We start from the raw sequence: 27,793 nt of genomic DNA, 5'->3' as shown, positions 1-27,793 counted from the left end.
CGAGCATCCACGATGCCCGGAAATCAGTCCGTGCCGCGATTCCTAAGACGGCCACCGCAGACGACATCGAAACCTACCTGCCGATGTATGAGAAAGTGGCCATCAGGGAAAAGCTACCCCGTGACAAGTGGGCTGAGGTCGTCGCTCCGTTCCTGGCATCCGATTCCCAGCGGGTGTATTTAGACTTGCCGGACGATCAAGCGGCTGACTAACAAAAAGAAAAGGGTGAGATTTTGGGAAGACTGGGGGTGAATGTGTTGGTCCAGGCCCAGCGGGTACATCAGTGTGGGGTTTAAGCCGGCTGAGCCTGCAAGGACCCAGTATTATGACTTACTCCACCTCTTGCAAAAGTGGCTACAGCCTAATGTGCTGAGTCTTCCCCCCCCGGCTATTTTGGATAGACTATTAGCTGATATGTTCTGGAGGGCTTTGCCATACCCTCTCCAGCACTGGATCGGTTAGGTGTCTCCTGGCAATGCTTTTGAGATGGTGGACCTGGTGAAACGTTATGAAGCTACCAGGATTCTAAAGGAGGGTTCTGTCGGGAGGGGGGTCGTCAAACCCCAGAAATCTTCACCCCAGGCCCGGAGATTTGAGCCAATAATACCCGTCCGGGATGTAGCCACAGCGGACTTGGATCTGATAGTCTGCTGGAGGTGTCAGAAGTCTGGCCATGTAAGGGCTGACTGACCTATTGGGTTAAGCCCATGGACACTAACTATAGCTACCGTCAGTCGCTATATGCCAACAGGTACCCCAGAGTCTCTAGATAACCTGTGCCAGGTGGAAGTGGGAGACACTCCGGCGGAGGCTCTGCTGGACTTCAGGGCTACCCTGGTGTGGTCCACTGAGTATACTGGCCGGAAAGTCGGGGTGATGTGCATCCACGGAAACTTAAGAGACTATCACACCTCGCTGGTGTTTATAACCATGGTGGCCGGTAGATGGACCCATGAGGTGGTTGTCGCCACAAATCTAAATTATGAACTCATAATAGGGAGAGACTTCCCGGGCTTCCCGGAACTGTGGCCTGCTATGAAAGTGACTGATACCCATGAGACAAGGGTAACCCTAGCAGAGTGGCCCAGCTCAGGGGGGAGACTAGAACCCTGGGAACCTGAGACCGGTAGGGGTGACCGCCACTTCAGTGGAAGAGGGGGAGACAACCCTGCTAAGTGTGATGGTGGGAGATGTGGAAGGACTTGCCGCCGGGTCCTGAATTGGGAGACCTCAATGTCTCCGGGGATAATTTTGGTACCGCCCAACGTCGGGACACAACCCTATCCTGCGCCTGGGAAAATTAGTTAATAGTAGATGGTTAACAACAATAACCTGGGGCAGAGTCAGTGTTTCCCCGTTTTTTGGTTCATCAAGATATGTTGTATCGGGTAAACCAACTACAGGTTGAGCCTATTGAACAGTTGGTGGTCCCCAAGGCTTATCGCAAGCTTGTGTTAGATCTAGCCCACCAACACGTTCTCAGGGGTCACCTGGGGCTGCAGAAAATTCAGGATCGTATTCTACAGCGGTTTTACTGGCCCAGCATATTCAAAGAAGTGGAACAGTTTTGTAAGTCTTGCACGACCTGCCAGATAACTAGCCCCCAGCCACATTTCCATAGTCCCCTAGTACCTATCCCGATTATCGAAGTACCGTTTGACCAAATAGCTATGGACCTCATAGGCCCAGTACCAAAGTCCGCCAGAGGGCATCAACACATCTTAGTCATTCTAGACTACGCCACTCGGTACCCAAAAGGCGGTGCCACTGCGACATACCTCGGCCAAACTCATAGCTATGGAGTTAATGGAGATGTTTTCCCGAGTAGGACTACCTAAAGAGGTACTGACCGACCAAGGGACCCTTTTTATGTCCAAGGTGATGAGGGAACTCTGTTAGTTGCTGCATATAAAACAACTACGGACGTCCGTTTACCATCCGCAAATGGACAGTCTGGCGACAAGCCATATTGGAGGAGGTGCAGCTAGTGTTGCAGCTAGATGTCATTGAGGAGTCAAAAAGTGAGTGGGCCAGTCCTATAGTATTAATACCCAAGCCGGACGGGACGTTGCGGTTTTGTAATGACTTTCGAAAATATAACAAGGTTTCCAAATTCGATGCATATCCCATGCCCCAGGTGGATGAGCTCATCAAAAGGTTAGTACAAGCCTGGTATATTTCTGTTTTGGACCTCCCGAAAGGGTACTGGAAGGTGCCCTTAACGGAGGCTGCCAAAGAGAAAATTGCCTTCATCATGACTGAGGGGCTGTATCAATATACGGTCTCACCCTTTGGTCTGCTTGGCGTCCCAGCCACTTTTCAGCGACTAAAGGACATTGTGCTTTGTCCACATCATCGGTACGCTTCGGCTTACCTGGACGATATTGTCATCTACAGTACCGACTGGGAAAGTCCCCTACCCAAAGTGCAGGCTGTAGTGGACTCCCTTCGGAAAGCTGGCCTAACCGCTAACCCCAAAAAATATGCGATTGGGTTTGAAGAGACTAAGTACCTGGGGTATGTCATTGGGCACGGAGTCATCAAACCCCAAGTGAACAAAATAGAGCCGATACGGAATTGGCCCCGACTTGTCACCACTAGGCAAATAAAGTCATTCCTGGGAATGGTGGGCTATTACATGAGGTTTTTTCCCCACTTTTTTACTCTAGCCGCGCCCTTGACAGGTCTCTTGAAGGGACAAAAGTCAATGATGGTTCGCTGGGATGATCGGGCGGAAGAGGCTTTCTACGCTGTGAAGTCGTACCTGTGCGGGTCCTAGGCTATCAAGTGGGCACTAGAATCTCTCTGCTATTATTTATTGGGTAGAAAATTCAGCCTGGTGACTGACCACTCCCCTCTCAAGTGGATGAGCCAGGCCAAGAACAGAAATCCCTACAAAACTTTACGTTTTTGATGGAACACAGGGCAGGCCAGTTATGGGGAAATGCGGATGCCCTGTCCCAGGTACACTGTCTAGCGTGTGTTCACCCCCTCAGGGTTGAACAAAGGGGGGGTATATGTGACACAGTGAGAGGTTTCATCTGGGAAAACAGGTATTTTCCTCCCAGCAACGCTGCTGGGCTGATTTATAGCCAGGTGTGGTCAAATACTGGACCGGATTTTAAATGTCGGTCCAAGTTTAGGCAGCACCTGGCTGTCCTTAAATAGGCAGCTGGGCTCAGAAGCCATGTCTCTGTGTTGGGATCTGGGAGCCTTGTGTCTGGATGAAGGCTTGCTACCTGTTTGGCGTTAAAACTGGTTGGTGCTGCTATCAGCAAGGACTCTTTGAGGCAGAATTGCCGCATGGTTTGAATTACCACCAACACCGCAAGGTGACTTTTTGTTTGAATATACATGCTTGTTTTGTCACTTGCCTAAAGTGTGAATAAAAGACTCAACTGTTTGATCCAAAGAACTTGTTGTTGCCTCTATACTGCATCCGCTAATCTTGTGTACCAGAGCGTGTCCCCACAATATATATACTAAGAAATACATTTACCATCTATATATATAAAGAAGGACGTATATATGTATGTATGTTCCGCGATCACTCAAAAACACAACTATCGATTTCAACAAAACTTGGTATACACATCCCTTGTACCTGGAAAGAAATCTTGTGGGGGTCACAGCTCTCTAGCACGCACCGCGCGTGAAAAAATGCATTAGCCAATAGAAGCCTAGTCACATGACCCTTATCAGCCAATAGAAGCTTGCAGGCCCCTAGTTTCCACATACAGACAGTATTTACACAAGGTTTCCATAACAACCCAGCCATTTTTCTTCACTTCTGTAGGTCAGATTTAAAGGGGCGGGGTACTGTAGATGTCACTGTTATAGTGGATACTGTCGATATATTTTAATAACATACACAAACATTAAATGAAATAGATTAAATATACCTGTAGAAGGACTTATATATGTGTGTATGTATGTTCCGCCATCACTAAAAAACTCAATCATTGATTTCAACTAAACTTGGTATACACATCCCTTGCTACCTGGAAAGAAATCTTGTGGGGGTCTCAGCTCTCTAGGACATACCGTTCCTGAGATATTCCCCAAAATGACCTGCATTAGCCAATACAAGCCTGCAAGTCTTTCTCTTCATATCCCAACTGTCATACACACACACACGGTCACATGTCCCTTATCAGCCAATAGAAGCTCACAGGCCCTTAGTCTCCACATACACACAGTTTTACTCCAAGTTTCCATAACAACCCAGCCATTTTTATTCACTGCTGTAGTACAGCTTTAGGCCTCATGCACACGACCGTTGTGTGCATCCGTGGCCGTTGTGCTGTTTTCCGTTTTTTTTCGCGGACCCATTGACTTTCAATGGGTCCGTGGAAAAATCGGAAAATGCACCGTTTTGCAGCCGCATCCGTGATCCGTGTTTCCTGGCCGTGAAAAAAATATGACCTGTCCTATTTTTTTCACGGCCAACGGTTCACGGACCCATTCAAGTCAATGGGTCCGTGAAAGAACACGGATGCACACAAGATTGGCATCCGTGTCCGTGATCCGTGGCCGTAGTTTAGTTTTTATACAGACGGATCCGAAGATCCGTCTGCATAAAGCTTTTTCAAAGCTGAGTTTTCACTTCGTGAAAACTCAGAACCGACAGTATATTCTAACACAGAAGCGTTCCCATGGTGATGGGGACGCTTCTAGTTAGAATACACTACAAACTGTGTACAAGACTGCCCCCTGCTGCCTGGCAGCACCCGATCTCTTACAGGGGGCCGTGATCAGCACAATTAACCCCTTCAGGTGCGGCACCTGAAAGGGTTAATTGTACTATCATATCCCCCTGTAAGAGATCAGGGCTGCCAGGCAGCAGGGGGCAGACCCTCCCCCCCCTCCCCAGTTTGAATATCATTGGTGGCACAGTGCGGCCCCCCCCCCCTCCCTCTATTGTAATAATTCGTTGGTGGCACAGTGTGCGCCCCCCCCCCTCCCTCCCTCCATTGTAATAATTCGTTGGTGGCACAGTGTGCGCCCCCCCCCTTCCTCCCTCTATTGTAATAAATCGTTGGTGGCACAGTGTGCGCCCCCCATTGCCCCCCCCCCTCCCTCTATAGCATTAACAACGTTGGTGGCCAGTGTGCGGCCTCCCATCTCTCCCCCCCCCCCCCCCCATCATTGGTGGCAGCGGAGTTCCGATCGGAGTCCCAGTTTAATCGCTGGGGCTCCGATCGGTAACCATGGCAACCAGGACGCTACTACAGTCCTCGTTGCCATGGTTACTTAGCAATAGTACAATAGTTGAAGAGTCATACTTACCTGCTGCTGCGATGTTCTTGTCCGGCCGGGAGCTCCACCTACTGGTAAGTGACAGTGACAGGTCTGTGCGGCGCATTGCTAAATGAACCGTCACTTACCAGTAGGAGGAGCTCCCGGCCGGACACGAACATCACAGCTCCCAGGTAAGTATGAATCTTGTACTATTGCTAGTAACCCGCTGCCACCAATGATCGGGGGGGGGGGGGGGGGGGGCGCAAGATGGGAGGCCGCACACTGGCCACCAATGTTGTTAATGCTATAGAGGGAGGGGGGCCAATAATTGCCACCAACGATTTATTACAATAGAGGGAGGAAGGGGGGGGGGGGCGCACACTGTGCCACCAACGAATTATTACAATAGAGGGAGGAAGGGGGGGGGGGGCGGGGGGGGGGGGCACACTGTGCCACCAACGAATTATTACAATAGAGGGAGGAAGGGGGGGGGGGGGGGCCGCACTGGCCACCAATGATATTCAAACTGGGGAGGGGGGGGGTCTGCCCCCTGCTGCCTGGCAGCCCTGATCTCTTACAGGGGGATATGATAGTACAATTAACCCCTTCAGGTGCGGCACCTGAGGGGTTAATTGTGCTGATCACGGCCCCCTGTAAGAGATCGGATGCTGCTAGGCAGCAGGGGGCAGTCATGTACACAGTTTGTAGTATATTCTAACTAGAAGCGTCCCCATCACCATGGGAACGCCTCTGTGTTAGAATATACTGTCGGAAATGAGGTTTCACGATCTAACTCATATCCGACAGTATATTCTAACATAGAGGCGTTCCCATGGTGATGGGGACGCTTCAAGTTAAAATATACCATCGGATTGGAGAAAACTCCGATCTGATGGTATAAAAGGGACTCCGGACTTTACATTGAAAATCAATGGGGACGGATCCGTTTGAAATGGCACCATATTGTGTCAACGTCAAACGGATCCGTCCCCATTGACTTGCATTGTAATTCAGGACGGATCCGTTTGGCTCCGCACGGCCAGGCGGACACCAAAATGACTTTTTTTTTCATGTCCGTGGATCCGCCAAAAATCAAGGAAGACCCACGGACGAAAAAACGGTCACGGATCACGGACCTACGGACCCTGTTTTTGCGGACCGTGAAAAAAAACGTTCGTGTGCATGAGGCCTTAGGCTAGGGCTACACGATAACATGTATTGTGCGACAATAAGTCACATGACACTTAGGGTACAATTACACTGCCTCATGTGTCGCACGCCATTGATGTCGCACCAATGTCGCGCAACAATTTTTATAATGATATCTTGTAGCCCTAGCATTAAAGAGGCAGGGTGCTGTGGAGGTCACTGTTAAAGAGGCGTTCACTGTGGATGTTATTGTTAAGGGGGCAGGCTGCTGTGGCGGTCACTATTAAACCACCTCCGGACCGCCTAACGCAGGATCGCGTTCCGGAGGTGGCAGCCCTGCGCAGAGTCACGCATATATGCGTCATCTCGCGAGACGCGAGATTTCCTGTGAACGCGCGCACACAGGCGCGCGCGCTCACAGGAACGGAAGGTAAGAGAGTTGATCTCCAGCCTGCCAGCGGCGATCGTTCGCTGGCAGGCTGGAGATGTGTTTTTTTTAACCCCTAACAGGTATATTAGACGCTGTTTTGATAACAGCGTCTAATATACCTGCTACCTGGTCCTCTGGTGGTCCCCTTTGTTTGGATCGACCACCAGAGGATACAGGTAGCTCAGTAAAGTAGCACCAAGCACCACTACACTACACTACACCCCCCCCGTCACTTATTAACCCCTTATTAGCCCCTGATCACCCCTGATCACCCCATATAGACTCCCTGATCACCCCCCTGTCATTGATTACCCCCCTGTCATTGATTACCCCCCTGTAAAGCTCCATTCAGACGTCCGCATGATTTTTACGGATCCACTGATAGATGGATCGGATCCGCAAAACGCATTCGGACGTCTGAATGAAGCCTTACAGGGGCGTGATCAATGACTGTGGTGATCACCCCATATAGACTCCCTGATCACCCCCCTGTCATTGATTACCCCCCTGTCATTAATTACCCCCCTGTAAAGCTCCATTCAGACGTCCGCATGATTTTTACGGATCCACTGATAGATGGATCGGATCCGCAAAACGCATCCGGACGTCTGAATGAAGCCTTACAGGGGCATGATCAATGACTGTGGTGATCACCCCATATAGACTCCCTGATCACCCCCCTGTAAAGCTCCATTCAGATGTCTGCATGATTTTTACGGATGCACTGATAGATGGATCGGATCCGCAAAACGCATCCGGACGTCTGAATGAAGCCTTACAGGGGCATGATCAATGACTGTGGTGATCACCCCATATAGACTCCCTGATCACCCCCCTGTCATTGATTACACCCCTGTCATTGATCAACCCCCTGTAAAGCTCCATTCAGATGTCCGCATGATTTTTACGGATGCACTGATAGATGGATCGGATCCGCAAAACGCATCCGGACGTCTGAATGAAGCCTTACAGGGGCGTGATCAATGACTGTGGTGATCACCCCATATAGACTCCCTGATCACACCCCTGTCATTGATTACCCCCCTGTCATTGATTACCCCCCTGTAAAGCTCCATTCAGACGTCCGCATGATTTTTACGGATCCACTGATAGATGGATCGGATCCGCAAAACGCATCCGGACGTCTGAATGAAGCCTTACAGGGGCGTGATCAATGACTGTGGTGATCACCCCATATAGACTCCCTGATCACCCCCCTGTCATTGATTACCCCCCTGTAAAGCTCCATTCAGACGTCCGCATGATTTTTACGGATCCACTAATATATGGATCGGATCCGCAAAACGCATCCGGACGTCTGAATGAAGCCTTACAGGGGCGTGATCAATGACTGTGGTGATCACCCCATATAGACTGCCTGATCACCCCCCTGTCATTGATTACCCCCCTGTAAAGCTCCATTCAGACGTCCGCATGATTTTTACGGATCCACTGATAGATGGATCGGATCCGCAAAACGCATCCGGACGTCTGAATGAAGCCTTACAGGGGCGTGATCAATGACTGTGGTGATCACCCCATATAGACTCCCTGATCACCCCCCTGTCATTGATTACCCCCCTGTCATTGATTACCCCCCTGTAAAGCTCCATTCAGACGTCCGCATGATTTTTACGGATCCACTGATAGATGGATCGGATCCGCAAAACGCATCCGGACGTCTGAATGAAGCCTTACAGGGGCATGATCAATGACTGTGGTGATCACCCCATATAGACTCCCTGATCACCCCCCTGTCATTGATTACCCCCCTGTAAAGCTCCATTCAGATGTCCGCATGATTTTTACGGATGCACTGAAAGATGGATCGGATCCGCAAAACGCATACGGACGTCTGAATGAAGCCTTACACGGGCGTGATCAATGACTGTGGTTATCACCCCATATAGACTCACTGATCACCCCCCTGTCATTGATCACCCCCCTGTCATTGATCAACCCCCCTGTCATTGATCACCCCCCTGTCATTGATCACCCCCCTGTAAGGCTCCATTCAGACATTTTTTTGGCCCAAGTTAGCGGAATTATTATTTTTTTTTTTCTTACAAAGTCTCATATTCCACTAACTTGTGTCAAAAAATAAAATCTCACATGAACTCACCATACCCCTCACGGAAACCAAATGCGTAAAAATTTTTAGACATTTATATTCCAGACTTCTTCTCACGCTTTAGGGCCCCTAGAATGCCAGGGCAGTATAAATACCCCCCATGTGACCCCATTTCGGAAAGAAGACACCCCCAGGTATTCCGTGAGGGGCATATTGAGTCCATGAAAGATTTAAATTTTTGTCCCAAGTTAACGGAACGGGAGACTTTGTGAGAAAAAAATTAAAAATATCAATTTCCGCTAACTTGTGCCAAAAAAAAAAAATTTCTATGAACTCGCCATGCCCCTCATTGAATACCTTGGGGTGTCTTCTTTCCAAAATGGGGTCACATGTGGGGTAATTATACTGCCCTGGCATTCTAGGGGCCCCAAAGCGTGAGAAGAAGTCTGGTATCCAAATGTCTAAAAATGCCCTCCTAAAAGGAATTTGGGCACCTTTGCGCATCTAGGCTGCAAAAAAGTGTCACACATCTGGTATCGCCGTACTCAGGAGAAGTTGGGGAATGTGTTTTGGGGTGTCATTTTACATATACCCATGCTGGGTGAGAGAAATATCTTGGTCAAATGCCAACTTTGTATAAAAAAATGGGAAAAGTTGTCTTTTGCCAAGATATTTCTCTCACCCAGCAAGGGTATATGTAAAATGACACCCCAAAACACATTCCCCAACTTCTCCTGAATACGGCGATACCACATGTGTGACACTTTTTTGCAGCCTAGGTGGGCAAAGGGGCCCATATTCCAAAGAGCACCTTTAGGATTTCACAGGTCATTTACCTACTTACCACACATTAGGGCCCCTGGAAAATGCCAGGGCAGTATAACTACCCCACAAGTGACCCCATTTTGGAAAGAAGACACCCCAAGGTATTCCGTGAGGGGCATGGCGAGTTCCTAGAATTTTTTATTTTTTGTCACAAGTTAGTGGAAAATGCTGATTTTTTTTTTTTTTTTCATACAAAGTCTCATATTCCACTAACTTGTGACAAAAAATAAAAACTTCCATGAACTCACTATGCCCATCAGCGAATACCTTGGGGTCTCTTCTTTCCAAAATGGGGTCACTTGTGGGGTAGTTATACTGCCCTGGCATTCTAGGGGCCCAAATGTGTGGTAAGGAGTTTGAAATCAAATTCTGTAAAAAATGACCTGTGAAATCCGAAAGGTGCTCTTTGGAATATGGGCCCCTTTGCCCACCTAGGCTGCAAAAAAGTGTCACACATCTGGTATCCCCGTACTCAGGAGAAGGTGGGGAATGTGTTTTCGGGTGTCATTTTACATATACCCCTGCTGGGTGAGAGAAATATCTTGGCAAAAGACAACTTTTCCCATTTTTTTATACAAAGTTGGCATTTGACCAAGATATTTATCTCACCCAGCATGGGTATATGCAAAAAGACACCCCAAAACACATTCCTCAACTTCTCCTGAATACAGAGATACCAGATGTGTGACACTTTTTTGCAGCCTAGGTGGGCAAAGGGGCCCATATTCCAAAGAGCACCTTTCGGATTTCACAGGTCATTTTTTACAGAATTTGATTTCAAACTCCTTACCACACATTCGGGCCCCTAGAATGCCAGGGCAGCATAACTACCCCACAAGTGACCCCATTTTGGAAAGAAGAGACCCCAAGGTATTCGCTGATGGGCATAGTGAGTTCATGGAAGTTTTTATTTTTTGTCACAAGTTAGTGGAATATGAGACTTTGTATGAAAAAAAATAAATAAAAAAAATCATCATTTTCCACTAACTTGTGACAAAAAATAAAAAATTCTAGGAACTTGCCATGCCCCTCACGGAATACCTTGGGGTGTCTTCTTTCCAAAATGGGGTCACTTGTGGGGTAGTTATACTGCCCTGGCATTCTAGGGGCCCAAATGTGTGGTAAGGAGTTTGAAATCAAATTCTGTAAAAAAATGACCTGTGAAATCCGAAAAGTGCTCTTTGGAATATGGGCCCCTTTGCCCACCTAGGCTGCAAAAAAGTGTCACACATCTGGTATTGCCGTACTCAGGAGAAGGTGCGGAATGTGTTTTGGGGTGTCATTTTACATATACCCATGCTGGGTGAGAGAAATATCTTGGCAAAAGACAACTTTTCCCATTTTTTTTATACAAAGTTGGCATTTGACCAAGATATTTATCTCACCCAGCATGGGTATATGTAAAAAGACACCCCAAAACACATTCCTCAACTTCTCCTGAATACAGAGATACCAGATGTGTGACACTTTTTTGCAGCCTAGGTGGGCAAAGGGGCCCATATTCCAAAGAGCACCTTTCGGATTTCACAGGTCATTTTTTACAGAATTTGATTTCAAACTCCTTACCACACATTTGGGCCCCTAGAATGCCAGGGCAGTATAACTACCCCACAAGTGACCCCATTTTGGAAAGAAGAGACCCCAAGGTATTTCGTGATGGGCATAGTGAGTTCATAGAAGTTTTTATTTTTTGTCACAAGTTAGTGGAATATGAGACTTTGTAAGAAAAAAAAAAAAAAAATCATCATTTTCCGGTAACTTGTGACAAAAAATAAAAAGTTCTATGAACTCACTATGCCCATCAGCGAATACCTTAGGGTGTGTACTTTCCGAAATGGGGTCATTTGTGGGGTGTTTGTACTGTCTGGCCATTGTAGAACCTCAGGAAACATGACAGGTGCTCAGAAAGTCAGAGCTTCTTCAAAAAGCGGAAATTCACATTTTTGTACCATAGTTTGTAAACGCTATAACTTTTACCCAAACCATTTTTTTTTTTACCCAAACATTTTTTTTTTTATCAAAGACATGTAGAACTATAAATTTAGAGCAAAATTTCTATATGGATCTCGTTTTTTTTGCAAAATTTTACAACTGAAAGTGAAAAATGTCATTTTTTTGCAAAAAAATCGTTAAACTTCGATTAATAACAAAAAAAGTAAAAATGTCAGCAGCAATGAAATACCACCAAATGAAAGCTCTATTAGTGAGAAGAAAAGGAGGTAAAATTCATTTGGGTGGTAAGTTGCATGACCGAGCAATAAACGGTGAAAGTAGTGTAGGTCAGAAGTGTAAAAAGTGGCCTGGTCTTTCAGGGTGTTTAAGCACTGGGGGCTGAAGTGGTTAAAGGGGCAACTGCTGTGGCGGTCACTCTTAAGGCATCAGGGTACTGTGAGGTCACTGTTAAGGGGGCAGGCCCATAAGGAGGTCACTGTCAAGGGAGTGGAGTGCTGTGAAACTCACTGTTAAAGGGGCGGGCTTCTGTGAAGGTCAAAGTTAAGGGGATGGGCTGCTGTGAAGTTCCCATTTTAAAGTGGCGGGGCACTGTGGGGGGGGGTCAGTGTTAAGGGGTGGGGGACTGTGAAGTTCACTGTTAAAGGGTCGGGGTGCTGTAGAGGTCACTGTTATGGGGATACTCTGGATATATTTTAAAAACACACACAAACATTAAATTAAATAGATTAACTATACCCGTGCGAAGCTGGGTCCTTCTGCTAGTTACTAATAAAATAGGACTGACGTCCATGAGTATATGGTTATTAAGCTTTGTTTTACAGTCAATTAAACATGAAAAAATTTAGCTATTAAATTACTGGGCTGCATTTTACCAATATTCACAATGGGATCTAATAGGAACTGGCCTTCTCTTTTGGCTTCATTTCTGTTGTAATATGAAATGATCTAATTGTTTCCATTGCTACACCATAAATGGAACCTTTAAACATATTAGCAAAGATCACTGCAAAGTACAGATGCTGGAAGGAAAATCTAACATTTAATAAATATGATTTACAAGCATCACTAGGTGCACCAATTAGCTATATTTCCAGGAAAGTGAATACATTGATAGAATTTATAATATCTGGTATAAAACATCAAGTCATTGAATAGTGGTTGAGTTCTGTTTGGTGGAATACAAGATAAAAAGTGTATTACTTACATTTTTCTATTTAACTTTTCCAAACATAAAAATATTACAATAAATATATACGAAAAACTGCTTTGAGACAGGACCTCATTCTCATTCTATGTAAGATGTTCAGATGGGAATAACCTTTTGAGGCTGGATTCACACATCCATTTTGCAGGCATGGCTGTATTCCCAAGATGTGTTCCATTATATCTGCAGTGTTGCTTCTAGCCCTACAGTGCCTTGAAAAAGTATTCATGTCCCTTGAACTTTTTCACATTTTTTCATGTTACACCCACAAACTCACATGTATTTTATTGGGATTTTATGTTTTTAACCAACACAAAGTACCAAGTATGTGTGAAGTGATACATGGTTCTCAAAATTTTCAACAACTAACAATTTGGCAAGTGTGCCGTGCATTTATATTCAGCCCCTTGCACTCTGATACAACTAAATAAAATCCAGTGTGATCAATTGCCTTCAGAAGTCACCTAATAAGTAAATAGAGTCCAAATGTGTATAACTTATTCTCAGTATAACTACAGCTGTTCTGTGAAGGCCTCAGAGGTTTGTTAGAGAACATTAGTGATCAAACAGCATCATGAAAACCAAGGAACACACCAGACAGGTTAGAGCTAAAGTTGTGGAGAAGTGTAAAGCAGTGTTAGGTTATAAAGAAATATCACAAGCTCTGAACATCTCATGAAGCACTGTTCAATCCATCATCCAAAAGTGAAAAGAGTATTTCAGAACTGCAAACCTACGAAAACATGGCTATCCTCCTAAACCGACAGACTGAAAGCAAGCCATAAGAAGCCCCATTTGCAGTTTGCCACAAGCCATGTAGGGGACATAGCAAAAGGTGCTTTGGTGGGATGAGACCAAAGTTCAACATCTTAGCCTAAATGCAAAACACTATGTGTGGCAGAAAACTAACACTGCACATCACCCGCAACACAACACACCATCCCCACTGTGAAACATGGCAGTAGTAGCATCATGCTGTGGGGATGCTTTTCTTCATCAGGGACAGGGAAGCTGGTTAGAGTTGGGAAGCTGGGAAGATGGATGGAGATAAATTCAGGGCAATCCTGGAGAAAAACCTGTTAGAGGCTGCAAAAGACTTCAGACTTAGGGGTGTATCTTCACCTTCCAGCATGACAACGACCCTAAACATACAGTTAGAGCGACAATGGAATGGCTTAGATCAAATCATATTCATGTGTTAGAATGGCCCAGTCAAAGTCCAGACCTAAATCCCAATCAGAATCTGTGGCAAGACTTGATTGCTGTTCATTGACGCTCTCCATCCAATCTGTCAGAACTTTAGCTATTTTGCAAAGAAGAATGGGCAGAAATTTCAGCCTCCAAATGTGCAAAGCTAGTAGAGACATTGTCACGTTCGGGTGTGGGAGGGAAACACCCCACTGAACATAGGAGGGAAAGGGGTGAGGGAATAAGGCCTGGAAACTAGGGAAAGGAGATGGACACCTCCTAGTAAAACCCTAATCAAAGTCGTGACTAACTACCAGTATAAACAGACCCCAGAGGTAGGTGAGTTCATACACAAGAATACCTAGTGTCCTAACTCGCCCTAAAGGACCCTGGTACTAATCTCAGGACTGAGACAACCTGCTCCTCCATAAGGAAGGACGAACAGGAGTCTCCCTCAGGCCTTGGTACAAATGACATAGAAATGCAACTATTGCTATTTTAAAACCTAATAGCAGATCTATGAATTCTTTCTTCTTGTAAATATGGTCAAAAATTAACCTAGGACTGAGTGGCTGGTTGATTGATTTTAGTCCATTTTTTCTTAAAATAAAATCTGATGGGTAATCTCTTAAGCATATAAAGCTTGTAATTGGCCGTAAACACTGCTATCAAGGGTCCACGAAATAGGAATGTGTAAACACATCTGTTTAATTGTTAGATCCAATATATCTAAGCTGATTTTGTCATATTAATGAATAGCTTGGTGCTGAAGCGGTCATGATATCACAAAAGACAGTCAAAACCAATCTTTGTTTTTTCCACTTGTTTATATAACACACGGAAATCAGATTTGCAGCTGTTTTCATTTTTTGGTGGAACGAAATAGCTTGGAGAGCACAGCAATTACGCACAATTGTCAAAGGAATTGTGCGTGAATAAGCATCTGTTTTAGCTGGCATGTACTGTACGGAGCTGGAAAAAATTCTAACTGCAATTATTTAGGCTCACGTGACAAAAAAAAGACAGAGTTTCGGAACACAGTTTGAGGGAGGATCTGTCACAGGAGATCTACGTAGAGGTGTGCAATTTGATGGAAGCACTCACTTTTACCATTGCTATTACCTATCTGGAGCTAGAACCTACAAGCGTTCCGTCATACTGTAAATGAAGACAAGGAGATTAACAGGGAGGAATTAAGTTGCTTGTGAGACTATAAGCTAGGAAAGGGAAAGGTGGAGGAGTTGTGGTCAGAGTACACAATATATTTCTGCAGTTCCACACAGGAAGAGCACTCCCACACAGCACAGTTATAGAGATAAAAGTTACAGAAAATACCTATACAGGTCAAACAAATAGTGCGTCCACCTGTCCAAGTGTTTTCTGACATAAGTCTCATCCAAGTGTACTCAGAGACAGCAGAGGATTTTCATGCAAGAACAGCATATGGTCATCTTTCTAGCTAAATGATTATCAACTACCATATGTAACAATCAGATAATAATTGTAAGCTATCAAAATGTGCTGACTCAATCATTTACATGAAATCTAAAAGAGAGTAGGAAGTTACAGCTACATATATTGTATATATTTTATGCACATCCCTGACCTTACTCTTTAATATTCTAGTCCCATTTTTAACCCTTAACGCAAAATGGCATAAATTATACATCATTTTTTGTGTAAAGGATGTATAGAGTTAGTATAGTTCCTAGGCAATGCCTAGGATCAGAGATGTCTCTGATACAGGACATTCAACTCTTCAGATGCCATGGTCTATAGTAAAATAGCAAAATATTAAAATTTTAAATCCCCCTTTCCCAATTTTATATATAAAAAATAAACATAATTGGTATTATTTTGGGATACAGTGATGCCTAGGATGTTTATTCTTTGGTTTATTTTTATCTTTATTTTTGGGGAAAGGGGTGATTTGTATTTTTATATATAGTTTTATTTTTTATCTTTTAAAAAAAGGTTTTTTTTGTTTTTTTGTTTGTTTTTTAGCTTCTTTTACTGACTCCAGTGCATTAGCTTTGAAGTCTATGATAATTTCACTATGATCCTAAGTTGAAAACTCACAAAAAAAAATTTCTCCCCCGGTTATAGACATGCTACAGGGTCTGGGTTTGGAGCATTTCCACCCGTTCAGGCCACTTTTTTCAGTGAGTTTTTGTCTTTATGTGTATGGAATGTGCCACTTCATTGTGGTGGTAACGTTCTTTTGCACCTGGCAGCTTCTGTGTCACATGGTCTGTTGTGGGTGCGGCTCACAGCTTTATCCTACCTCACAGTGCATTGGTGATACCACTATGGAGGCATGTGAGAGTCTGGCTGTGAGTTGGTCTCTAGCACTGTTCAGACCCTGTTCACACACCACGGGCAGTTTGGTGGTAGGACCCCATGCTTGCTGAGACACCATGATGTGGTGCATGAGGGGCTCCGATATGTTCCTGACTGGAAGATATTGGCAAAGTTCTCAGCTTTTAACATCAGCTTGAGGAATTGGCTAATATTGTCAGTTGCGTATCATTTTGGTGCATTTTTTTCAGTGATTTGTGTATGTTCCTAAGTTGGCCTATTGGTCTCCTTAGGAACATCACTGTGGCAGCCGTGGATCCTTTAGGGGGACTGAGGCTGCTGCAATGAATGAACAGCTCCCCCCCCCAATAGCCTCTGAAGGAGTCGTTCTAGAGCGGGGGGGGGGGGGGGCATAGTGCTCCCTAGTTTTCAGGTCTCAGATTCCGTGGTCAAAATTAACCATTGCATCTGAAGGGTTAACTGTCTGCAATCAATGTTATCGCTGATCTCAGACATTAGCTCGAGGTGCCTGCTCTGTGAAATGGGTAGGCGCTATCTTCAAAGAGACGACATCCGCCGTACATGTACGGCAGATGTCGTCAAGGGGTTAAACCAATCACCTGCAAGAAAATGCTGCTGATATTCATAATAGCACACATGGGGGTATAGGAAACTGTCTAAAAGAAAATCTTTCCTTTTACATGAACAAAATACTGAACTCTATGAAAGCCCAATGGTGATTGGTTACTATGGGCAACAAAGGCAGTTTCATAAATTACCTCTATGGTGACAGGCCAACTTCGTAATTCTGATAATCCTGATAATGTCCACATAGGGGGACATTTATCAAAGCTAGTGTAAAGGAAAACTGGCTTAATTTCCCATAGCAACCAATCAGATTCCATCCTTTGGTCATTTCCTTTTGGAATTGAAAGATGAAATCTGATTTGTTGCTATGGGCAATTAAGCCTGTTTTCCTTTACACCAATTTTGATTAATCCCCCATAGTGCCTGCTACATAGTGCTAAACTCTGCCCTCCCTACAGTCTGGTCTTATTGAGGCAAAATGTTGAGCTCTTCTCATGGAAGATGTACCCTCAGGGTGAGCATTACCATGCAAATTGGCTTTGAAAACTATTCTGGAGTGTAAACATTTTATTTCAGGTGTTCACTGTCATGAAACAAATTGATAGTTAAAGGACAACCTTTCCAAAGATTTACCACATGAGATTGAAAATGGTTTAAACACACATCAGGGGTTGTCCAGGGGGATTACAGTTTTCACATAATATGCAGAATGAGTTTTAAAAAAAAAAGACCAGGAAGGGGAGAGCAGCAGGGACCCGGTAAATATAGGAATCAAGAAAGATTCCAGGCTGAAAATGTTGTTATGACATTTCAAAATCTGATCCAAAGCTTCAACTGCAATCATGGTGACTAAAGACTGATAAGACATTTGAGAAAGCTAACTGTTGGCACCATAGCCCACAATTCTTGGAAACCAAATTACTATGGAATCTAAAAAATGATTTGCAATGGGAGGAATATCTAGTCAGTTCAGTTCTGATGTGTATGCCTACTGTTTGCCCAGATCATATTTGCATTTGGAATCCAAGCATTGTCTGAAGCCCTACATACAGTAAAACATTCTTTTCTTTGTGTTCTGCAGTACATTCCTGCAGTCATATTCAACATATTAATTCCCACGTCTCACTTGCAAATAACATGACCATAGCCATGCACAGATGTTCATTGTACTGGGCAGATGTTTCAGGTACTGAACACTGCATGTGTGAACGATATGCTTGTCTATTTAGTTAGATGATATCATATGACATATACAGTATAATACAGGTCTATTCTTTCTTCACTGACTGAGAAACTATTCTTACTTTTCCCATCTATATGTTTTCTCAGCATGGAACATATGGTCCTCTAAGGAATAAATCAGATGATCTAATCTGTTACTAATGTCCGTATGACATTTGGGAGTTATAACTAATTAGACACATCACTGTTGTTGCATACCTCCAAAGGGACATTATCAGCTGTGGCAATTTTGTGGCAAGACTGAGCCATGCCTCTAACTCCACCCAATGTCTTTACACACTCCAATCCCCCCCCAGTCCCCACTGTACCCCCACACAGTAGTTATGCCCCCTTAGAGTCCATTTCACAATATTTATATCCATTTAAAGTCCCTTTCACAATAGTTATGCACCCTTAGGGTCCCTTTCACAATAGTTATATCCTTTTAGTGCCCCTATATAGTAGTTATGCCCCCTTAGTGCCTCCACACAGTAGTTATGCCGCTTTATTGCCCCCACACAGTAGTTATGTCCCATGATTGCCCCCACACAGTAGATATGCCCGCTGATTGCCCCCACACAGCAGATACGTTGTCTTTACAGCCCTCTTACAGCAATGAAGCCTATATGGTTAATAAAATTAAAAATAACACTCACTTAGCCCCATTCCTAGGTGAAAGGAACACTTCCTGCTCTCCATAGCATCAAACGCAATGAATCAATGTCATTGCACGTGCTGTGCTGAGCCCAAAATGCACAGGCCGGAGAATGTTCATCGCTATTCAGCCTGTGTACTCTCTTATTCAGCCCTACAGGTTCAATGAGGTTTCTGCATTGCACCTGTTGGGAAACCATCGGCTAAGAATGATGGAGCAGGGAGCTGATGGCTCCCTGGTTCACCATTGTATTCAACTGTCTCTGCATCCTCAGGATGATGAGACAGTTGAGGGTAGGACATGCCACAGCCATCCCAGGACCACAGGACAACTGCCAAAATACAGGACTGTCCCACCAGATCTTGGACAGTTGGGAAATATGGCTGTTGAACACTGAGAAAACTACTTCTCCAAGCAGCTCCTATTACAAGTAATAAGATGGTGATGAATATTGACAAATTACTGAACATGAATAAAAAAAGTTATGACAACAAGAGAGACCACTTGTTTTAGGCTGTATGTTGTATTCACATGTACATGGCCCTGATGAGGTCCATGAGAAGACAGCTAGTGTTTCATCTGTGAAGATGTCTGTGAAAGGTTCATATTTGGGCTGTGTTTTTTGCCTTCATGTGTCATTAGTATTCAAGAGCATCTCCGACCACTTATCAGTGAAAACCACTGACAGAACACTGATGTCATGAGAGTTCTGTCAATGGTTTTCATGGACCCATAGTCAGGATCAGGAGCGTAACTATAATTCATATGGCACATAAAAATTCAAGGGGTGTCCATGTAATGTATGGACCAGTTTGGTTCTCCATTGCAACATATGCCCTGTATAGCCATGACCTACTTCAGAATGCCCTAAAAGGTTTTCTGAACATGGCTTTTATAAAGACAACCCCTTAAAATGGTTTCCATCTACTTTATGGTTAAAGTTACAATAATATGAAGACCACATGGAAGTTGAAATGTTATACTTGTTTCCGTATGGTTAAATTTGTGCTCCTATACTCTGGCAAAACTAATATGCTACATAACTAGTATCAACCAATCAGGAAATATGTTTGCTTTGTCCTGAATAAGGATGACAATGTAATGAAACATACAGTATAACGGGTTTATGGAGGCATTTGGCTAATACGCATAATAGCATGGATAATAAGAAGATGAGATATGGGATATGGAAGTCATTAGTCATATCATTACTGTTATTCCAACCATTATCTTTGGCTCTTTACAGCTGCTGCGGGAGTTATTTGGAGGTCCAGACTGTCTTTGAAATAATCCAAGTTATAATAGGTACATGGATAAACAGATAGCATATAAAAATGCCATTACACAATATTAAATAGGCTGCGAGAGACATATAAACAGTTGAAGACAATTAAGAATTGTCTTTGTATTCTGAAAATGCAATGCTTTAGACTGTAATAATGGAATATGCTGTTGAAGAGCTGTCACGCTGTCTGTTTCTGATGATGGAAAGCATGTGTGAGGGAATTGTGAAGCTTATTCAGAACTGTGCAAAAGCTGGGAAATGAGGAGGCTTTAGCACAAACAGAGCACGCTCATCCAACAAGTAACATATGGAGAACATGGAACCGCATCAAATAAGAATAGGCAAATGATTTGTGTTTTGAAGTATCCCATAAAACATTGTGTAACTCCTACAGTGGTGTCACATTGCTGTGTTACTTCCTTTAAAAATAAGAACATGGAAAGATTATAATCCAGCTAGGGATGCAAAATAAATTAAAGTGATTTTTTTGGGGAGTAAAATATTGATGACCTATCCTCAGAATACAGTAGATCATGAGCAGTGGCGTACATAGAGAAGTAAGGGGCCCATAGCAAGGATCAAACCAGGCCCCTCACATAGGACAGAAGGGTTTCCGCCTAAATCCCTTTCAATGACCCTTGGGCCATTTTTTCCACTGCCTCATTTGCTAAAAGTTGTTCCTTTAGAAGATAGAGTCCTGACCAAGTTTTTACCCCCAATAGAAGAGGGGATGATTCCAACTGGGCCCCCTCTTGCACTGGGTCCCATAGCAGTTGCATGGTCCGACACTATTTTAATTACGCCACTGGTCATCAGTGTCTGATCGGTGGGGGCCCGACTCCTGACACTCCTTCCCACTGATCAGCAGTTTGAAGAGGCAGTGGCACTCTGGGGTGTACTAAGGCCTCAACCTAGGCCAATCACCTTCATCGGTCTCTTGGCCTAATTAGTTCCATTCAAGTTAATGTTCCTGGGCTGCAACACTAAGCACATCCGCTATATCATGTACAACATGCAGAGCACTGCCTGTGTGTGTTTGTAGGGGGTGGGGGGTCTGGAAGTCAGACCCCTACTGATCAGATGTTTATGACCTATTCTGAGAATAGATCATCAATATTGCACTCCCTGAAAATACCTTTAACTAGAACTCTCATACCACTCATACCATAATGCTTATAACATATCCCTACGGAACAAAGCTCACATATAAATCACTTATGTCTAAAAATGGTTCAATGCAGCATGACATCCTATTTCTGGATTAATGGTATGCCAAGTCTACAGACGCTCATCACTGTTTTTAGAAATTGCCCATGCTAGAAGACCAATCATAGCATACCAAGCCCAGCACTGTATATTGTAAAGCAGTTGTGCTTGGAACTACAGCACTGGCCTATTCACTTGTAAATAAGCTGCACATGTAACCAATGAATGTGACATCACTGGCCTAGAAAGAGGCTACCATGCTCATAGGAGAGCAGTGGCTTCTTCATACAACTGATTGGCAGAGGCGCTGAGAGTCTAAACCCCAACAATCAGATTTTGATGATCTATCCTGAGGATAGGTCATCGATACTCTATTCCAGAAAAACCCCTTTAACTGCCATCATTCCATAATATTCTATCTTCCTTTTCTCCCCCTTTGTTATTATCCTTATGGCTTATAGATATAATACTGCTGCAGATGTTATTTCAGCAATAGTATTACATTAAGATTTCAATACTCCATGGATCTAGAAAATATCTATGTGTGGTACCCTTCATATACAATAAATTTGGCTTTAAAATTTTACTGCATAAAGATGCATCTGTAGTACTTTGAAAGTTCTTCAATTTTTGAAACTATATTAAGTTAGGTTTAAATTTCAGTCATATTAATATGATAAGCTATATGTTATAGTTAGTGTTGAGCGAATCAAAGTCCACAAAGTGGACTTTAATCCGAATTTCAGGGAAAATTTGATTTGCTGTGCAGCCGAATTTCCTCGTTCTTTGTGGAAGCATGTCAATTTTCCCTGAATGGCGGTAAAAAATATAAAAAAATCATACTTACTGACCCATTCGATCATAACGAGCCGGCAGCGGCCATCTTGGTTGAAGATCTCACACAGAATCCCATGAGTGGTGTCGTATGACGCCACCACGCCGGCCGACATGATGATGTCATCACACGTTGCGCGAGATTTCGTGCTAGATCTTCAATCAAGATGGCCGCGGCCAATTAAATTTATTTCTTTTTTTAAATTTTACACTGTATTATCGCTGTCATATGCCATGATCAGCTAGGAACGCAGCATCTGAGGGGGTACAATGACCGAGGGTGGTGCAATCGTTGCTTCCCGTCATTGCACCAACTGTGCTTCTTGATAAGGTAATTTGTCACAAAGCAAATTTTTTTTGTCAAATTTGACGATTCAGCAGAATCACATTTTCAAATACTTTGCTCATCACTAGTTATAATATATAGGCTATATATTATAATACTATAGCTGTCAAACTTCATCAAGCTACAAAAAAACAGCTAGGCTGGCCCAGCAGCAGTTATCAACCCTGCAACGCTAAATTTGGGTTGTCCTAGCCATGACTGCAACCATTCATGCAACCACCATTTAGCACAATCAATCTTGTGTGTTGCATTTGGTTGTCAATGAATGCAGTTGACCCAGAGAAGGTGGGTTCTGGGTCCAGGTATCTAAAGAAGCAAAGTACAATCTTGGTCCGCAACAAATCATCTCAGGGACTGGACTATATTCATAATATATAACTCAACAATTCCTCAACCAGATTTATAGAGGTCTATAAGAAGCAACCCGATTGGTAGCTATTTTGCCTTTGCATGTATTCTTTTTCATTACTTCCCCCATTTTGTTTGTAAAGATGGTCTAAAGAATATGTTCTCAGTCTGATACATATACAAATCATCCCAATGAAGGATTAATGAGGTCCAGCCATTGACTCAAATTAGAATGGAAAAAGGATAAGTATGCAAGGGAGGAAAAAATAAACATGCAGGGCATATAAATAAACTACTATGGGTAAAATGTCATAGCTATTGTTTTAAGCATCCGCAGCATCTCTGCTAGAGAACATTTTTCCAGCTTATAGTCATGACATATTATTATTAGATTTAACTGAAAAGTTTTATTTGTCAAAAGAATAATAAAGAATGAAGGTCATGATTCTCATATATAAAAGTGAAATGCACTGTACCACTTTTGAAGAGTCTTTCCAATCAAATAAGAAGATTCATCAAAATGATGTTGCATAATTCCAATACAACTTTGAAAGCGACTGTAAAGTTCCATGGATGTATATCAATTGGTAGCAAAAGTTTCACAGTACCCCCCAATTTGGACCAAAATAAACTTTTATGTCATATTATTATGTAACTGAGAAGAATTTATGCAGCCATGAAGACTAAGATAAGCCCACAACACAGAAACCACTGAGCAGATGCTTGAGAATGTTACAACTATACAACATGCCAAAGGTTCTTTCTGGTCGACTGTAGAATTTAGTGTCATCTCATCAAATATCTGCCTTCACCATTGATCCCACACTGCTAGATGGTATAGTAACAATTGAAATGTACATGAACATGAGATTTACATAAAGTTTGTATTTCCAGGTATTTAACTGGAGGACATATTTCATCACCCTAGACAGGCAACTGTGGAGGCTTGGATGTGTTATTGAACACTTGGATAACTAATATGGGCATCAGTTCAAAAGAATTTCTGCTTTTATATCAGGGCTAGAGACAAGTGACGTTCTTCAAAATTCGATTTAGCTGTTTTGCCGAATTTTATTAAAAAAATTTGCTTCATGACAAATTAATTTGTTACGAAGCACATATTTTTGTAAGTAGTGGGTGCAATGACAGGGATCACAACATCTGAGATCAATATTAAAGCATTTTAGGGATTGCTCCTAAAAGAAAAAATAAATAAATTGTACTTACCTCATCCATTTGAGCATGAAGAAAGAAGCCGCCACAACAATCTTGCTTGAAGATCCAGCACGAAATCTCGCCTGGCGTGTGATGATGTCATCACGTCATCTGGTGTAGTGACATAATATCTCATGAGATTTCGAGCGGGACCTTCAAGCAAGAAGCCTCTTTGGCAGCCTCTTTTCCGGAAATTCGGATCGAAGTCCACTTAACTTCGATCTGCTCAACACTAATCAGGGCATATAAGTAAGATCTAAAATCCTATTTGAATCATACATAGGTAGCCCATCATTATGTGGAATCGTGCCCTGTGCCATGTGTTAAGTTCCTGTTTTCTCAGCTAGGTAAGGATTTATAAATCTTTAAGAGGCGGAACTTAAAGAGTCAGCATGATTCACAGTGCGCATAAGCCGGCGACACCATTCCACCTAGAAGTCGAGACTAGGGATGAGCGAATCGACTTCAGATGAAACAATGTATTGGTTCCGATGAGCCGCAGTTATTACTTCACAAAGTCTTGCGAGACTTCGCTTAATAACTTCATAAATTGATTTCTAATGTAAAAAAACATTTCCCGAACTCGTGTTCAGTTCCAAGTATTGTTCCAAGTTTCAGTACAATGTAAAAAAACATTTCCCGAACTCGTGTTCAGTTCCAAGTATTGTTCCAAGTTTCAGTACAGTATTAAAACTAAGTTTTAGGCTCCATTCACATGTCCGCAAATACGTTCCGCATTTTGCGGAACGGAATTGCGGACCCATAAATTTTTATGGGGCCGCACAATGTGCGTCCCGGGTCCGCATTTCCGTTCCCGAAAAAAATAGAACATGTCCTATTCTTGTCTGCAATTTTGGACAAGAATAGGCATATTCTATTAGCGCCTACGATGTGCGGTCCGCAAAATGCGAAAAGCACATTCCTGGTGTCCATGTTTTGCGGATCTGCAGATCCGTGGATCCGCAAAACACACTACGGATGTTTGAATGGAGCCTTATGCGAATCGACTTCGGATATTTCATCAATTCGCTCATCCCTAGTCGAGACTTCCCCAGTTTCAGAGACAGAAGCGGAAAGCTTCTGGGTGGAATTATGTTGCCTATGTACTGTGAATCTGTGCTGCTCAGCAAGCAGCAACAGATGAAGAGTGCAGATTAAGAGGGGGGTGTAATGAGCACTAGGGGCATAGGTGCTCCAAGAACTATGCTGGCCCCATGGTGCGTCAACTGCCTACTTTCAATAAAGATAAAAGTCTATGTAACTAAGCAACCCTGAACAATACTGAGAAAAGAAATATATTGTTTTAATCAGCATGACCAATCCTACCAGGCAATATACCTGGCTTAATAGGGTTGTTTATGCTGACAAACGCTATTTAAAGCTCTTGTGCCCTACCTGTAGCCTCCACATACTCTTGCATTTTGCAATGTGAATTATTGCAAGATTTCCATATTTTAATGCAATGTTCTGTCAAGCCTGATAAGTAGTATTAGAATTATGCTTACCTTGTTTTGTCATTGGAGGTATGTTGCAGATTTCACCCCGAGGCTCAAGCTGGCAGCTTTTAAACCTTAGCACTATGCTATAGTATACAAGAGTGTCAGGGTTGATTAGCTATAGGACATGATATCCTAAGCAACTGTCCGGTGAACTGTCCATTTATATGACAGGGAAGCAGGAGTGGATGACATTTACTATATAAACATATCTTTACATGAATATATCTAAGGTTGGGTTTACATATACACTGTTATTGCCATTTTTCTTAAAACAAAACAAAAAAACAACTTGAGTGCAAGAGCTGACAGATGGTGGGCACCAAAAGTGCCTTTCAGATCCTATTCAGGGCCTGTTGGTTCTCCGCTATAACGTTTGTTATTCTACCAGAAAAAATATAACATTCATGCTGAACTATTTTCTCCATTATTTCTTTTTCTGCAATAGAGGCTTTTAACAGACCTAGTACGTTAATGTTAGCCTAGCATAAAACACCAGATCATCAGAGAACGTCTGCCTATGAGCATGGACCTGAAGATGCAGGTTTTCTTATATCAATGGAATAGCTCTTCTCCCTTTCTGTGCTTCCATCAGGACATAAGTTCTATCCTGATGAAACGTGTGTACGATCCACAAACACAAGTTGATAAGGTCACAAGGACATCCTCGCACATTTAACCTTGCCCCTGGTTTAAAGCATCATTTCAAGATAACATCTCATAAAGGAAATGAAAAAGTAAAAAATGTGTTATATGGATTACCACAGACTGAAATGCGAGGTCCCAATCTGGTTTCATTTAAGGCACTTGCTATATTGAAGAAATAGTGAGACAACGAAGGGAAAACTAAATGATAAATTGGGACATCACCTGGATTTTCTGACTATATGAAGAACAGAGAACACAAGAACAACACTTGGCTATGATCTTACTCCAAGCCTAAAGTTACAATAAAGAGTGTGCAGGCAGTTACACTCAAAAAGACTGAAGGGCACAGTATGCACAGCACATGTTTGTTCCTCATTGTTGTTTTCAGCTGTCACAGAAAAATGCTGTATTTAATATCTGGGACAGGAGCTATAGTTACAGTGTCATTGTATTGAACAAAAACAGACAAACAGAACATACACTACATGAAACCCTACCTCTCTGCTGAGCCTGAGTGTATCCGATGAGCATCAAAGTTAGGAAAACTGCAAGCGAAGTTCTTTGTGCCATGATCAACTGATAAATGTTCTGCATTTTGTGGATAGAGAGGCACTGAGGAGACGCCTCTCCTCGCCTTCCTATTCCTCAATGACTGCAGCTGTGTGCCAGAGACAGAGAAACTCCAACTAAGATTTCAGGCTAAAGTTAGAGACAGTTTGAAAACTATACTCCTCCTTTTTTGCTCCCTCTGGGACACTAAGAGGCCGTTCATTTATATATCCAGACAGTGTTTGCACCTGACTTTTGTTGTTCTATTGAGTGACAGTAAGTATATTTTTATCCTTTAATCTTTATAATTTAAGGAATTTGTTAAACCAATGTGCATCTATAGTTCTCTCATGTACCACTATTAGGGATGAGCAAAGTGAGCTTCAGATCGTAGATCCAGTCTCTTTCCTTAAGACTTTGTTTTAATGCTGTACGGAGATTTGTCTCTCTACAACATTAAAAGTATGGGCCCCGGCAAGGCAAATTCGTTATCAACTTGAAAACCATTTTAAAACTTGGTTCCTGAAGTCAGCTTCTATCTATGATCCGAAGCTTGCTTTGCTCATCCCTAACTACTATCTTATATGAGAATCTGTATTAAAACATCTTGATAAAATTGATAATATGCGGCTCCTTACAAGAACAATACCTTATATATGCCGTATATATCAGTCATGATTATAGGGGCTCTTCAGGCTACAAATATTGATGATCTCCGGTTAGGTTATCAATATCAGATTGTTAGGGGTCTGACACCCGACACATTCGCCAATCAGCTGTTCTAGGTTGCCGTGCATCAGAAACTATATGGTGTACAGCATTGGAGGCAGACAGCTTCATACATGTTGCAGTGGCCATGCCAGGGTATTGCAGCCTAGCTCCCATTCAAGTGAATAAGAGCTGAGTTTCAGTTTGCTGGCACCAGAACCTACGCTGTTAGTTTAAAGTGCCATGGTAGATTGAAACAGCTGATTGGTGGGGATGTCTGGTGTTGGACCCCCAACAATCTGATACTTTCTGAAGGATAGGTCATCAATATTTGT

General features: G+C 43.1%; 1 protein-coding gene across 2 annotated transcripts in view; it reads right to left on the bottom strand.

Annotated features, from left to right (window-relative positions):
- LAMA2 (laminin subunit alpha 2) overlaps window positions 1–26,872 on the bottom strand; it is a 1,085,231-nt gene extending 1,058,359 nt beyond the window's left edge. For both annotated transcript variants that reach the window (XM_040429125.1, XM_040429126.1), the window contains exon 1: window positions 26,699–26,872. In XM_040429125.1, coding sequence (XP_040285059.1) covers window positions 26,699–26,795 — 97 coding nt within the window. In that variant the 5' untranslated portion in view covers window positions 26,796–26,872. The remainder of the gene's footprint in view (window positions 1–26,698) is intronic.
- Between the last annotated feature and the right edge of the window lie 921 nt (window positions 26,873–27,793).

Source organism: Bufo bufo, chromosome 4 (genome assembly GCF_905171765.1).
Source record: "Bufo bufo chromosome 4, aBufBuf1.1, whole genome shotgun sequence".
NCBI lineage: Eukaryota > Metazoa > Chordata > Amphibia > Anura > Bufonidae > Bufo > Bufo bufo.
Note: the sequence above shows the minus strand (reverse complement) of the source record. Positions and strands in the feature narration are given on the sequence as shown.